The sequence below is a fragment of the Nicrophorus vespilloides genome, unplaced genomic scaffold (assembly GCF_001412225.1).
Source record: "Nicrophorus vespilloides isolate i.1.1-1 unplaced genomic scaffold, Nicve_v1.0, whole genome shotgun sequence".
NCBI lineage: Eukaryota > Metazoa > Arthropoda > Insecta > Coleoptera > Silphidae > Nicrophorus > Nicrophorus vespilloides.
In genome coordinates this window covers 1252051-1267160 of record NW_017100088.1, presented here as the reverse complement: position 1 = coordinate 1267160, position 15110 = coordinate 1252051, and the positions used below count along the sequence as shown (strand labels likewise).

General features: G+C 34.1%; 3 protein-coding genes across 5 annotated transcripts; 1 reads left to right on the top strand and 2 right to left on the bottom strand.

Moving 5' to 3' along the window:
• The first annotated feature begins 979 nt into the window (after positions 1-979).
• On the top strand, positions 980-3425 carry LOC108567481 (ubiquitin carboxyl-terminal hydrolase 1). Of its 2 annotated transcripts, none has more exons than XM_017927977.1 (2): positions 980-1141; positions 1342-3425. In XM_017927977.1, the coding sequence occupies exon 2, from the start codon at positions 1356-1358 to the stop codon at positions 3141-3143; it is 1788 nt and encodes a 595-aa protein (XP_017783466.1). In that variant the 5' UTR covers positions 980-1141; positions 1342-1355; the 3' UTR covers positions 3144-3425. The 2 variants fall into 2 exon arrangements, with proteins under 2 accessions (XP_017783466.1, XP_017783465.1); XM_017927976.1 differs by lacking the exon at positions 980-1141 and adding an exon at positions 1149-1275.
• A 396-nt stretch (positions 3426-3821) lies between these two features.
• Positions 3822-10633, bottom strand: LOC108567460 (aminopeptidase N-like). Of its 2 annotated transcripts, none has more exons than XM_017927951.1 (10): positions 10560-10633; positions 6931-7107; positions 6392-6828; positions 6174-6333; positions 5367-6119; positions 4834-5310; positions 4578-4780; positions 4215-4526; positions 4079-4160; positions 3822-4012 (listed from the first exon to the last, which is right to left on the bottom strand). In XM_017927951.1, exons 2-10 carry the CDS (start codon positions 7093-7095, stop codon positions 3863-3865), a joined length of 2739 nt encoding a protein of 912 aa, XP_017783440.1. In that variant the 5' UTR covers positions 7096-7107; positions 10560-10633; the 3' UTR covers positions 3822-3862. The 2 variants fall into 2 exon arrangements, with proteins under 2 accessions (XP_017783440.1, XP_017783439.1); XM_017927950.1 differs by lacking the exon at positions 10560-10633 and adding an exon at positions 9158-9521.
• LOC108567462 (protein CutA homolog) lies at positions 10516-11602 on the bottom strand. Its single transcript, XM_017927952.1, has 2 exons — positions 11505-11602; positions 10516-11088 (listed from the first exon to the last, which is right to left on the bottom strand). The coding sequence occupies exons 1-2, from the start codon at positions 11546-11548 to the stop codon at positions 10713-10715; spliced, it is 420 nt and encodes a 139-aa protein (XP_017783441.1). The 5' UTR covers positions 11549-11602; the 3' UTR covers positions 10516-10712.
• Positions 11603-15110: the final 3508 nt, after the last annotated feature.

Below are 15110 nucleotides of genomic sequence, written 5' to 3'. Positions count from 1 at the left end.
GCTATCTAAAATATCAAGTCTGTCGTAGTTTATCTAAAATATTGAAAACTCGAGTATTTCAAAAGTTTATTTACTTTTTTTTGATGTTGTTTGATTTTTTTTATCTCACTTCGTATTATCTGTCGGTAAAATAGTCAATTTTGTCGAGAATTATATGAATTTTGTCGGGCAAAATCATTTAATTATTTTAAATATAAATATAGGCAACCAAACTAACTTGCTTTTTATTATAGAAAAATCCGTTGGTAACACTACTAATTTCATAACCACAAGAAGTTTTAAATTCTTTGGAAAATTGATGATCTTCAACAAAGTGAAGGTAATTTAACTACCTTAGAAAGCAATTCATTATCAAAAGAATACAACCTTTTAATTAAGGTAAGTCATCAATTCTTTAATATCGATTATCAGTTGGTTAACTAAAATTCACAAGCCTTTATTAATTTGAAATTGATAACCTATATTATTTTTCTCTGATAGTTGCATTTCTGGCTCAACTTGTGAACTTGCAACAATTTTGTATAGCTACGAAAGTACATTTACATTAAAACAAATAAATTTAAAAAATATCGAAAATGAAAATAATCATAAATAGAAATATTGTCATCTTCTTCTTGGTAAAATTATATCGGTTAATTGGCAAGAAAAGTATTTCTTTGAGAAATATTGAAGATTTTTTTTGAATTATGTTAAATCTTCAGAAAGCCAGTTTTTTTATTATATTCATCTTTTTTATGATCTTTTAGCCTTCCTCAAGCCACACAGACTATATGAATTGGGAAAGCGAAAGTTATTTCTATTTGTCAACAGTACTAACAGTTTGAGTTATGCATCCATATATACATAACTGAAAATTGAAATTCAAAATTGTTCTGAAGTGAATGTTTGAAGTGTCCATGTTCGTATATTTTTGCAAACAAATATAATTTAAGATTTAGTTTTTTTTTAATGATCAATGTAATAAATTGAACATTTTATATTGATACATAACCAACCAATTGTTACGTATCCATTGCGTAACGTGGCTTGCATGGAATCGGTAATTGCGTGCATAATAGCTTCAAACAGTTAACATTTATCAGCCCATATAAGATCATGAGATATCCGTAGTGAAGTTGGCGCCTGAGCATTGGGTTTTCAGGTTAGTGTCAGGTGGTGAGAGGAAGGAGAAGGATGTCATAATTATTTTCTATATTTGTTTTTAATTTTACCAATGAACCTGGAGTAATATTTTTATATTAACATTTAACCTTCCGCACTATTAGTTTTACACATGTAAGTGACGTTAAGATTTTAAATAGCGTAGTTGTAGACGAAGACGTTTATGGTGGCTGTTTGTAGGTTTACTCAAAAAGATGACAATTCTTGAAGATGATGTGAACCTCGAGAGCGGTTATTACAAGCGCAAATACGAGGACGCGGAAGAAGAGGAGGAGGAAGAACATAGATATCCAGCTAAGAAATTATTTTTGCGTGGCAATATGTTGAATGGTTATAGGGCAAATGAACATAGGTGTATTGGGGAGACAATCAATGATTGCCCAGTTGCCACCCTATCGAACACTGGGAACACATGCTACTTAAATAGTGTATTATATACTCTACGCTTTGCACCAACTTTTCTGCATAACTTACACCATTTAGTGGATGACCTGTTGAAATTGAACAGCAGGGTATCGCAAACGAAGGCCAAAAGCAGCTCATTGGGAAGAAATGTTGGACCTATTTCTGGTCCAAGCTCAAGAAGCACCAGCAGCAAAGACCTACTCTCCTTGGGTGGATTGAATGATATACCAAAATCAAAGGTTCAAATTGTTACAGAGAAACTGCATGAGTTATTTATGATTTTACATAACCTGGAAGAAGCTAGGAAAAAGGACTCCAATGATACATGTCAACCTGTTGCATTCTTGCAGGCTGTTAGAGAAGCTAATTATATTTTTGAAGGAAACCAGCAGCAGGATGCTCATGAGTTGTTAGTTTACTTGTTGGATAATATTAGAGAAACATGTGATTTGCTAACACAGCAGGCTCAGCACTTCCCTGAATTAATAGTTGATACTGAGGTAAGTTCAAACAGCAAGCTCTGGAATGTAAGGAAATCTTGGAAGAAAACTAAGAAGAAAGATAAAATAGTGATTAGTGAGGAGGAGTGTATTGACCATTGTGTAACTGATACAGAGGATTCAAATTCTTATGATGTGTTGGGGCCAGAAAGGAAAAAGTTCTATAATTTTGTTGCTGAAGATTTTGAAGGGATCACTTTGAGGAGAACAACATGTCTTGAATGTGAGTGTGTGACTGAACGCAAGGAACCATTCTATGATATCCCAGTGCCAATTAACTTCACTGAAGATGACTATGATGTGGATCCAAGTGTGATTTATAGAGATGCCTGTGTAACATCTGAAAAATTGTGTGATACCAATAAGTACATCTGTGACAATTGCCTGAGGCACAATGAAGCCAGCAGGGAGGTCACTTTTGAGAAGCTACCAAATATTATGGTTCTGCAGCTAAAGAGGTTTACGACCACCGCAGCCGGAGTGCAAAAAGTGAACACCTACATGCCGACGCCGCTGAGGATGGCCTGTTTCTGCGAATCCTGCTGCAAGAAGGGCGAGAACTCGTTGCATCACTACGAATTGTGCTGTGTGATAATGCATTTAGGAGCAGCGATGGCTTCGGGTCATTACATCGCGTACGTAAAAGCTTCCGACCAATCCGAATATTCAGATTGCTCAAGAGATCTTCCCAAAACGACTTTGTCTGCGAGCACCAGCGAAAAGTCACTAAACTTTTTCAAGTATTTTAAATCGAAGCCCTCGTCGAGTAATAATTCAGTTATAGAACACAAGAATGGGGTTGCATCGAAAAGTCTACTGCCAGTTTGTAAGAGCATGTCCTGTTGCGGCGTTAAAATGAACAAGAATGTTGTTGAGAACGCCATCAATTATTCCCGCCGTAATGGACAGGATCCGTGGAGGGCGCGCGAAGATATGTGGCTGGAATGCGACGACGAATCCGTCAGGCCTATAACTAGTCAGGAATTGCAGGATTTCTTAGCCTACAAACCGGGCGGCACCACTTCCACACCTTACCTCTTGTTCTATTCGAAAATCACCGAAAGCAGCGACGACTAATCGCTTCTGGGTCATATTACAACAACATCAACAAAATTATATATTCATACTCATTCCAAATTTGCAAATGATTGTGATACCACAATAATAATCATACGAATCGAGAATTATTTATTAACGAGACAAACAAAAATGCAATGCATATTAATGACCTGTTAGATAGAAGCCTCGTCTAAGACTTCGTTGCGCTCTGAAAGAGCTGTGGAATCTGTACGTTCTTATTTTTAAGATTTAGAAATATTTCTTTTTATAATAATTTCAGTATTAAGCATATAAATATGTTTTCACTATGTCATTTATGGAAGAAAAATATATTGATAATAACTTTTAACATTCCTCTTTCTCTATAATATAATATATATCATTAATTTAAATAAAGATTAAAAATCTCATTCGGCCTAAAGCTGGTGTTTTATTATTGCTTTATGTCATTGGACTTTTCGAAACGCTGGTATGTTAATTTTTATTTATTTTTTAATATTCATATAAATTCATGATACTAATCGAAATGCAATTAGCTGATGCTTATATAAATCGCTATTACATAGTAATAAAGGAACAAAAACGTGGATCTTAAATGTATATATTGTAATTAAAAGATGTACTGTACTTAAAATAAATATATTGTTTTAATTTGTTCTCGCTCTTGCATACGAAAAATTGAAAAGAAACATATAATAAAATAATAATGTAAGGTTTATTTTGTTATTATTATTATTTCAGTGCTCCTTTTTCTTCAGCATACACTTCAGGTGCTTCTCGTGTCTGTTCCGCCACTGGATGTTAACCTTAATCAACTCCAAACTTTGTCCCACTCCCTGCTTGGCTTCTTTGAAGTATTCTTCATTTTTACCAGTGAAATTTTTGAACTGTAAAAACCGAAAATATTAGTTTTTTTTTTCTTCGATTTCTTTATCTCTACAAAAAAAACATACCCAATCGTATTCTAGTTCAGACGTCATCTGACCAGCCAATGATGAGAGATATCTAGAAAGTCTTCTGGTATTTGGAGCTAATCTATAATATAAAATTTAGTTATTTTACATTATTTAATGTTATTTCGAGATTTACCTTTTATAAATGTCTTTAATATTTTCTTCTAAGAATCTTTGGGCAATGTAGAAACCAACGTCGTTTCCTGCGACTGTTGTAAACACGGAACTGTAATCCTGCTTTCTAATACCAGAGTTATCCTTTAATGTGAAATCGAGCAAACGCTTCAACAACCAAATTTCCCTGGTGCATCCTAAAGCGCTCATTATGGAATTTTTCTCGGTCGCCACGTTCGATTTCAAATACTGTTGCCACAAGAACTCCCACTCGGTTTCCGCTCCGCGTCTAATAGCGTTACAGAAGATAACTGATCTCAAGTCCTTAGGTATACTAAAACCAAAATGAGTTAAATCTAATACTTCCAATGATATCAATATTTACATTTCCGTGTTTGTTGGGTTCTTCATGTATTCTGCGAACATTCTGCTAGCCTCGCTCGCGCAATTTGAAACTCCAAATCTGCAAGCCCAACTGGCGATCAATGTTTGATGCTTGACAGCATCCAACTTTTCTTTGGTTGCTTTTGTCAAAGTCAACGCACCCACTTTCTCGTAAATTGGTTCCAGCAGTTCTTTCAAATAAACCTGAAATATTATTATTTATAACTTTGGTTTACAATTTTTAATGATAATAGTACTTTGAAGAATCCGTAAGTGGAAGTGCGTTTGATTCTTTTATTTAAAGCTCCAATGTTGCTGAGAGAAGCTTTCCATGGCAAGTACCTCTCTTCGCGATTCAAATATTTCACGAGATCAAAGAAAATTCTATAGCTCAGATCTCCGGTCCAAGCCAACGAAGAGGAATCATCGATCAACTGGACGCGATTCAAAACTGGGATAGATTCGAATTTGTCCGAGTTCAAAGTGTCCAGAAGCAATTGCCAGTTCTTTTCATCGTAATTGATTCTGTATAGACCGGCTGCCCTAATATTGAAAATAACCCATTCGTCTTGCTTAGGGAAACCTTCGAATATTTCCACGTTGTTGTGACAAGGCAACCAAATCTTCGGTTTGGTGTCGTTGAATTGCAGTTCTGTAGCTGTGGTGTAACTCAGGGGAACCCACCAGCATTGTCCGGCGCTCTTTGGCTTAATAGTGTCTCTGTAATAACGTTCCTAAAAAAAATGAAATGAAATAAATTGATTTTTATTATAATTGAATTTAAATTTACTTGTTTAAGTTCCAAAGCATTTTGTCCATACAATCTGTTCACGTGGATCACTGGATATCCAGTTTGCACTGTCCACGTGTCCATGACAGTTTTAACTGTGAGATTTTTCGGGAATCCGCTACGATGCGCTTCGGTGGTCAACGAGCTCCACAGATCGTCCTGTTCGGCGTTTCCGTATTTATGTTTCTTCAGATAATTGCTGACACCCATGCGGAAAGTTTCCTCGCCCAAGAACAAAGTCATCATTCTGATCAGGAACGAACCCTTTTGGTAAGCGATGGTGTCGAAGATCTGATCGATCTCTCTGGGATGGCCAACTGGAACGGAAACTGGATGCGATGTTTTGAGCGAGTCGAAGCCAAAGACGTTCAAAAGATTGGAAGCCGATTCTTCCTCCAAACTGTTCCATTCCGGGAAGATATGATGAACGGCTAATCCGGCCATGTACGTGGCAAAACCTTCGTTTAACCAGAGATCGGTCCACCATTTCATCGTGACAAGGTTTCCGAACCATTGATGAGCCATCTCGTGGGCGATGACGCTGGCAACTTGATGTTGACTTGAAGAAGACGAAATTTCAGGATCGTAAAGTAAACGGGATTCTCTGAACGTGATGAGGCCCCAATTCTCCATGGCGCCTGCAGCGAAATCGGGGATTGCGATCATATCTTGCTTGGGAAGAGGATAGTCCACGTCGAAGTACGTTTCGAAATAGTCTAAAGTTTTAGGTCCAACGTCTCCAGCAAATCGCACCTATGAAATATTTTTGTAAATATTGTTGAATTTTAATTTAATTAATAAGTTTACTTGGTTGAGAGCATCTTTCCTGGACCACACTTTGAAGGTGACGTTATTTGAGCTTCTGCTGCTCTCATATCCAAAATCGGAAATGATGAATGCTACCAGGTAAGTAGACATAGGAACTGTGTTTTCGAAATGGGTCCAAACCCAATCCTGCTTCTCTTTCCTGAAATGAAAAGAAAAATTTATTTACGTCTAACTATGTAGGTTGGTTGTATACTTACATTGGCTCTATTTGCTCGACGGGCATATTGCTTAAGGCTGAGTATTTTTTGGTATGCCCCATGGAAATCTTGAAAGTGGATTTCATGGCCGGTTCATCGAAGCATGGGAAAGCCCTTCTGGCGTCCGTCGCTTCGAACTGGGTCGTGGCCAAATATCGTTTCTCCTTCGTATTCGTATCCACAAAACTGCTCCTATAATATCCAGCTAAAACATCCTCTAGCTTCCCTTGGAAAGGTATGAGGATCTCGTACTTCTTGCCATCGGCAAGCGGTTCCTTCAGCAGCACCATGAAGAACTCGTTCTCCTTATCGTATTCAAATCCTTCGATGGCCTCAGTTCCTCCTCCGTTCAGATCCTTCACCTGGATCTCGTTCTCCGCTAGGTGCAAATTTTTCGAGTGCAACGTAACATTCCGCGTTGCTGAGACACATGTCGCCTGGGATATGTCAATATTTATTGGGAGAGAGAACAAAAAAAAACAACAAAATTAGCATTCTTCACACACAAAAATCCAACAGCTCCAATATTTATTTTTTACCTGAATCGCGACTTTTCCTTGGAACTCGAATTTGTCATTCTCGTCGCCCAAATTGGTGACAATATCTAATTTGTAGTGTTCGGGCACGACATCACCGGACAACCTGTAAGCAGTGCTGAGGCCGAAGAGCGCCACAAGGACGCAGGACAATCCCCTCATGTTCATCGTTCGGTGGAGCTGCAACAGAAGTGACACATTCTCTAAAACCGCATCGTAATATTATTTATTTATTTTTTTTGACACACATTCGATATAATGCAAGCTGAATCGGCGGCTCTTGTGGTGTCGACGAACCCGATGAATAAAACAGCAAAAAAAAGGTGGTGTTACGAAATTGCAATCGAAAATGTTTCCATAACTTTCTAACGATCGTCTGACAAAGAGCACAAAACCTCGAAATCCCCTTGCCTCGGTTTGAATATTAAAATGGTCGCATTGGTAATTATAGCTTTACCACGCTCAATATTGGCAAATGCGTTGCGCAAATTATTATCACAACTTCATTTTTTCATAATACAATTTTTTTGCAGACGATTTTCGTAACTTAATTTCGTTATTCCTTCAAAATCGACTATGATTTCAGAACATTTCGCACCAGCATTCCAATGGAGAATTCGTGGTAACGCGAATACCCTAAACAAACATAACTGTCAGGTGTTAAAAGTTTCCGGTAAATATTTGAAGAAAAGAGAAATCTTAATTACGTTAATTGCATTTATTGTTCTAAATAGATGCAATGGGAATAAGAACAATTTTCAATTACATTTACTTAATTATTTCAATTTTTATTCTTGAATTAATTAATTAGTGTTTCTTTATCGTAAAAAGAAAATCTTTACGAAATTTATAATTTTTCTCACTTACAATAATTTGTTATGAAACCAATACTGTTTTATAATAGTATTTACATTACTAAACTGATCACCTAGTTAGTGCTATTTGTAACACGAGTTGCTTAACTAAATTGTAGTTTAAAGATGTTCAAATGAAATTTTATTGTTCCAAAGAAAACAATATTTTCTTAAATAAATCTTTAGCTTTAACCATTATGTATTGAGTAACAAATGCGAAAGTAATATCTAATTACCACATATTTTTTTTACAATCTAGTCTTAATGCGAATATAATCTGACAGCAGGAAAAACACGTGCGTTACTTAAAAAACAATGTATTTGCACATTCAATTAAAGCGGTAAATTGTTCGATCACCGATACAATTGCTTAAGGTTCGTAAGTGGTCAAACTGTAAAAAATGTAGTTTTTAGTAATCATTAAACTTGTTCAATCCACGAACACAACACAAATCAAAAAGAAGAAAACAATATTTAATATGAAATTACCAGTTTTTGTTTGTATAAACTATTTTTAATGTGAACACAAATTAACAATAAGAAAAACACGTCCGATGCATCGAAAACATACGTATTTGCAGTGTCAATTAAACCGGTACATTTGCAACGTTAATAAAAAAAACACGACCAACGATTTCGTAACATAATTGTATTTAAATTTTCGCAAAAACAAACTGACCTAGCGCAAATTCGAAACCGCATTTTAAAAAGAACAATCCAATGCAATACTTTCATTGTGCTGAATCGAACTTGACCCACATTTAATTTGAACTTAATAAATAAATAATCTAGTTTTGCTGGTCAAATGAACTTTGTTATAAAATATTGGTTTTCCCTTATAAAAAATTGGTTAAATTATTCTGAAAACCTGTTTGAAATGATTTGATTGGAAAGATTAATGCTTACTTTTGATACTGTCCTTAGATTTATATTTAGAATATTACTGACATTTATTTACAACTTTCCCAAGTGTTTAAATAATCTAATTATAAAATTTATAATAATTATTAATATTGATTTTTTTGTAGTAAAGCAACAAGAAATTAGTTAGATGGGTGACTATCCCAATTTAGGAATACTAGAATATGAATACTACAAAGTGAAATTATGATAACTATTATTTTTTTTGTAATTTCTTTGGAACTCATAAGCATTCTTGTACGTTCTTCAATACTTCCGGAAAGTAGATTCAGTACTCACAGAGTAATTCCAAAACAAAGCGTTTGTGGTGTGCGTGAAGAATACTGATACATTATTAAGGTATTGTTATTTACTTCTTTATTTTTTACTCAGTGGATTTGAAACATTGATTCTTCGAGCTCATCGCTGTCGTATACAGTAAACAAAAAGAATATAGTGAAACAAGAAGCACTTACTTTGATCATCTATTTCGGTAGTTTTGTGCAGACTGATGGATGGTTGATGAAGCAACCAACGAACGGAACACGGCTTTTGTGCGATGCGATGAAATGATCAATACACTAACAAATAAATAAATCGCAAATGTGGGGAGCGCGCGCTTCGTTACGAAGAACGAAATGATTTGTTTGCATAACGAGAGTAAAATCGTTCACCATAATTCGGCAACTGCGTCACATTAAAAAGATTACATAAACACGACAGATTATCTATAAAAAAAAGTATATAAATAAATAAAAAAACTTTACTTTGTGAATTGATAAAGAGCGAGAGATGAACAAAATAAATTTATATAGGTCGAAATTGTTGATTTGTTTGTTACGCCGATTCGCATCTACCTGGTCAACAACCGCGTGTTTTCTTTTTCGAACCCACTTTACATTTCCTTTTGTTGAAAATGACGAAACTTGATAAAATCACCTACACGGTACAAAAGGTTGAATGAAAGATGCTTAACAGTTGTTCTTTTTTTTATACAGTGATTCCGAGAATTTGGATAAAACGCACGTTTTTTTTCTTAAAATGATTTTTCTGTTAAAGAATATTTTCTCACCAACATTAGAGAAAAGTTTCTTATAAAAAATAAATAAATATCGATAAGATATGAATTTCAATAATTTTCTCAATTTAATTGGACAATAAGACAAAATATTCTCATTGAAAAAATAAATGAACAAAATTTATTGGAATTTGGAAATTTTAGTGTTGTTGTTTGAATAGAAAAATACTGGAAATTCCAACCACATAACTTACAATCAAGTAAAATAGAAGTCTAAGTGATAATAGTTGTTGTTGGTAAATATATCGATCGAAATAAAATATTCATGAAAATAGAAATTTAAAAATTTCCCCATGTTCACTTTCGCTCTTCTACATCGATCGTATCGCATTAATATTATATGTATCGTGAATTGTTGATAGCTTACAACTTCTTTAATACGTGTAATTACTTAGATTTAATAAAGTAATTTATGTTTGGAGAAGTATGAAATACATACTGCATCAAAGCTTCTAGAAAATACGAGGAAATGCATGTATATATATAATAACAATTGCTTACAAAGCAAAAAAAACAGCTATGATTTTATTATTATAATAATTCAGTTTTTTATGTAATTGTATAAATGCTGCAATTAATATTGTTGTTATAACAAAGAAATTTAATCAATGTTAGTTTAAGAAAGGATAATGTAAATCTTAAGAAAATAGTTTTTTTTATTATTATTAACATGTAATATATGTTACATTGATTGAAAGGTAAATAAATATTGAATTTAATTAAATATAAAGTGGAGTAAATTGTATTTGTCAAGTATATTTGATAAATAATAAAACATACTTTTATTAGCAAAGACTCACCGCGGTCTTAAGGTACGTCAAGCACTAAGAGATGTTACCTCCACAAGAGGTAAACCTCGACTGGCAGATCGGACCACAGGTAAATGTATATATACAACAAAGCTAAGCGATCTCCCACCAATGGCTGCGAAAAAAATAAGGTTTCCTTTTGATTTACGGCACGATGTCTCCGATCCAATTGAGATACGGCGGATTGCCGTTCTGTATGGGCGTTGAAATCACCTCGCACACCTCGTAAGGGTGATTCTTTCGAACGTAGGTGGTCAGCTCGTCAACTTTTGCGGTGCGCGTTTTGATCATCAGCAGCAGCTCCGAATCCTCGTTGATCTCGCCCTTCCATAGGTAGACGGAGGTGATCTTCGGGATGATGTTGACGCAGGCGGCAAGGTTCTCTTGGACGATGCCGTGAGCAAGCTTCTTCGCGACAGCCTCATCTGGTACGGTCACGTAAGCCACGGAATGCGTTCCGGAGACGTACGTTGAAGGAGCAGGAGTAGTAGTAGTAGAGGAGGACATCCTTCTTGCCAGGCTGAAAAATGTCATTCGCATTTTGTTTATGTGGTCTTATGCAAAGGAAGGTGGGGTCCTTGCTTCAAACTTGAGCCACGGTGAGACGTGAACTCACTTAATAAGTACTTGTTTGGGATGAAATGTGCAGTGCTTTGACCTTGCACTTGTGTGGACGTTCGTGAGGCCGTTGGCCCAAACCGATTGATCTGATCAGATCTCTTCGCAAACTGCTTTTACGATTAACTGTACTCACTCGTTATTATTATTAGCGATATGCGTATAATAAGTGACCTTGTTCGTTCGCCAAAAACAAAGATCTCTTCGGACTCAATAACCTCCAAAACGATCAAAACTTTTTATTACGAAGCATTGGACTACTGACTTACATCACATTCGAACGATTGTATTCAAATTACAGCGTATATTTATACACACCTAAGTATTAAGCTGGAAATTAAAAACGACCTATGCACATACATTCGAGGTTGTTTAATAATTGCCGTTCGCCTCTATTGATTATGCGAGTTATGCTACTGAATTTACGTATTAGCATGTATTGGGTCACCTACCCTCCTACTAAATTACAAATAAACCCTATTGTATACTCTTATTTTCCATGATTTGAAGAAGGAAATTAACAAGAATATCACCATATAATCATAATAATAACAAAGGTTTAAGCAGAGAAGTCAAAACAACCATTAATTGATTATTTATGACATTTTAAATTAATAAAATATAAATGTATAAAATCTACTAATGTAACTATGTAAATACTAACTAATTAAATAAAATTAAGACAAATTTCACATTACTAAAGCCAAAATAAATAAAAACTATACAATCTCAAATAATAAGTGTGATTAAGTTAGTTATTAATTATTTAACTTGTTAACTTTATACATTTATTATTTAGAAATTAACAATTCGAAAAGTCCATTTTTTTCTAATACGATACAAAATACAATTAGACTATATCAACAAACTTCAATATTAAAATAGAAAACGGAATACATTTATTAGAACGTGCAGATCTTCGTTTTCACACGTTTAACAATAGTTGAAGGGAAATTTGAATAGTTTGCTTTTTCTTCTTGATGTTTTTTTTCTGCTAGTAAAGAAAAGCAGTGATCTTTCACCGTCCGTTTTTCACCCGTTGTATCACAGATTTGCTTTCACTTTTCGCAGGTATTATACATGTAATATAATGGCACCAACTTCTTTTTTTTTCTATACCATAATAGGATGGAATATTATAAAAGAGAAAGCATTTCTCTCGGTGATATTTGAATAAAATAGCAGTTGAAGAGATTCGTTGAAAGAAATTTGATGTTATTTAGAAAATTTAGTTTGAATACAAATACTGTGTTTATTGCAATTATATACAAATACTATGTTTATTGCAATTATATTGTATTGAATAAAATAGTAGTTTTCAAATATCTGTGAAGAGAATCGTTGTATGAAATGTACTGTAATTTGGTTAATTTAACTCGAATGAAAATACTGTGTTTATTCCAATTACACATTGACTTTGTCTATCAAGATATGTTTATGATGCTTTTGAATAATACAAGTACGTTATAGCATGTGCACAAGTCAAGGGAATTACTGCAAAGCGTGCGAACGAACGATAAAATCCATTAACATCCTTGCATTGTGTTCAACATACAATATGTAATGGAAAAATCGAAAAGAAGTGGAAGATAGTGAAGATTGAAAATATTTTTTTCTTTCGACAATTTATTATATATAATTGATATAATTTAAATTACTTCATGAATATATCTTTAAATTCACTTAAAGGTCGACTAATAGCCGAAGTCGCTCTACACACGATCGAACCGGCGACGGTTCGAATCTTGGTCAAGCCATGCCCTTTGTGAGCCCTCTCGATGCTTGCAGCAATAGGGCCATCGTTCATTACAGATGGACAGCGAAATTAATAAGGTTCAGTATATGGACCTTCAGCCAAGTCGATGGACAGTGACAGTGTTAAGGATAGCAGCAGATTCACAGTCAAAGAAAATAGTGGAATCACAGAGCATCAATATACTACTGAAGTTAATCTACAAGACGACAACCAAACAACAAATTAAAATCAAAAACCTATGTTTACTCAATGTTTACATTGATGAACAGATTGTGAATAAAATTACACGACATAAAATCAACAATGATTTTCATTTAACTTTTGTTTAAAAACTAAGAGGTTGAGTAATAATTTTTCTGTTTCATTTTGTCTAATTATTATTGATATGATTTATAACATTTCTTGATGATAAAAGATAAATTACCTAAAAAATCAGTAATTTATAATGATAACATTTATTGCTACAAAACTGTTATATTTTTTTGGATTTAATACTTGAATGTTTTAAAAGTAAGTTATTTTGTTATTTGTTTTCTTATTATTTTAAATATGATTTGTTTTTTTTTTCGAAATTTGTAAAGAAATAATTTGTCATTGTAGAGCAATGTTATTATAAGAATAAAATGTGTTTCGAAGGTAAGCCTATTGAAGTTGTAGTAAGTAGATTTTAATACATAGATCAATGAATAGCATTATCCTTGCTGCGAAGGTTTCACCCATGATCTTATTTTTTCCTAAATTGCACGCATTTATATTACCTGTACAAGTTTTGGTTCTTTTATTGAATGTCCTGATTTTAATGTATGGTTTCATGGTTAGTACAGATAATAATTATTAATACTTTTAATAAAATCTATTAAAAATGTTATGGTTGAAAATATTAGAAATGTTTTTTATGAATATTTTTTTTTCTTACAAGTATATTACTTTAAGTGTGTAACTTTCATTAAGCTAATCGATTGCTTGTGAACGTAATTAAAACACGCTTTATCGATATTGTAATAAGCAAACTAATTAACTAATTATGCGTGCGTTTCTTTAGTAGCAATGCACTCTACGCAGCCATCAGTATGTGCTCAAAACGCGAGGAAAACTTCGCATCGCTATGTCGGCTGATAATAAAATCCTCGAGAGTCATAGCCTTGTGTCCGTACGTTCTAAAAAACGACGAATTCGTTTGCACTGCGAAGGAGGTCCGCAAATCTAGGGCGATTATTTGCGTCCTGATCGTATTAACGCTGATTGTCATCATTATAGATGAATTGAACTACACTTTAAACGATCTGAACACTTTTCTTCAGTTCCTGGACAACTACACCTCTCTGGCAGTCGTCTGCTACTCACTGGTAGCTAACTACAATTTCCATTTGGTGGTCCAAGTAATTGAAAGGTTCCAGTTTTTCAACAGAACCATACACAAAGATGTTGGTGAACGGAAATTGATGAATTACGTCTTCATCATTTTCATATACTTACTCCCATTGTGTCATTTCACCAGCACTGTGTTAACTACGAACACCAGTATATCGTACATCAAATGCATCATAGCTTGCATTTACTACATAATTTACGGACATTTGATCAGTCTCCTATTCCTTTTCCGTTGGAAATCCAATCTGCAATGCGAGTGCATCTTGAGCAGATTGGAGGAATCCAAGTTGGATTTGGAAGAGGCCAGGAAATCTCTTATTAATTTAAACGAAATCGAGCGAATTTGGGGCAGATTCTTTCAGAGCTTCATCATCTTGAACTTAACAACAGCTTACATCCGATTGATCACGAGCATTTTCTTGTTCATCCTCTTCCACGATAAATATGATTTTAAGAAGCATTTTGCAAATATCCTTACAATAACCATGCATTCCGGAGCCGCAATTGCCATAATAATACAACTATCATTTCTCACAAAGGTAACATAATTAGATTTCCATTAATTTTATTATAAATTTATATATTTTTCTTAGGATAATAAAGTGGCTTTGCGATACGAAAAGTGTTTGAAGAAAGATTACAGACGTTATTTAATCAAGGTAATTTTTAAATTAATTGGTGCAAATTTTATTTTAGATTATTCTAGGGTGGATCAATTTTTTTGCACATGAAATTCGACAAGAAGTTTCCCAAAATGTTGATGCCTAAGAACAAGAACATTATGTTGTCTGTAAGAT

Coding starts and splice junctions, on each gene's coding strand:
- LOC108567481 (XM_017927977.1), top strand. CDS start 1,356: ATGACAATTCTTGAAGATGATGTGAACCTCGAGAGCGGTTATTACAAG.
- LOC108567460 (XM_017927950.1), bottom strand. Junction 4,527..4,577: donor AACCCAACAAACACGGAAAT/GTAAATATTGAT, acceptor TTTTGGTTTTAG/TATACCTAAGGACTTGAGAT. Junction 4,013..4,078: donor CTGAACTAGAATACGATTGG/GTATGTTTTTTT, acceptor CGGTTTTTACAG/TTCAAAAATTTCACTGGTAA.
- LOC108567462 (XM_017927952.1), bottom strand. CDS start 11,548: ATGTATGTGCATAGGTCGTTTTTAATTTCCAGCTTAATACTTAG. Junction 11,089..11,504: donor ATTTCCAGCTTAATACTTAG/GTGTGTATAAAT, acceptor GACATTTTTCAG/CCTGGCAAGAAGGATGTCCT.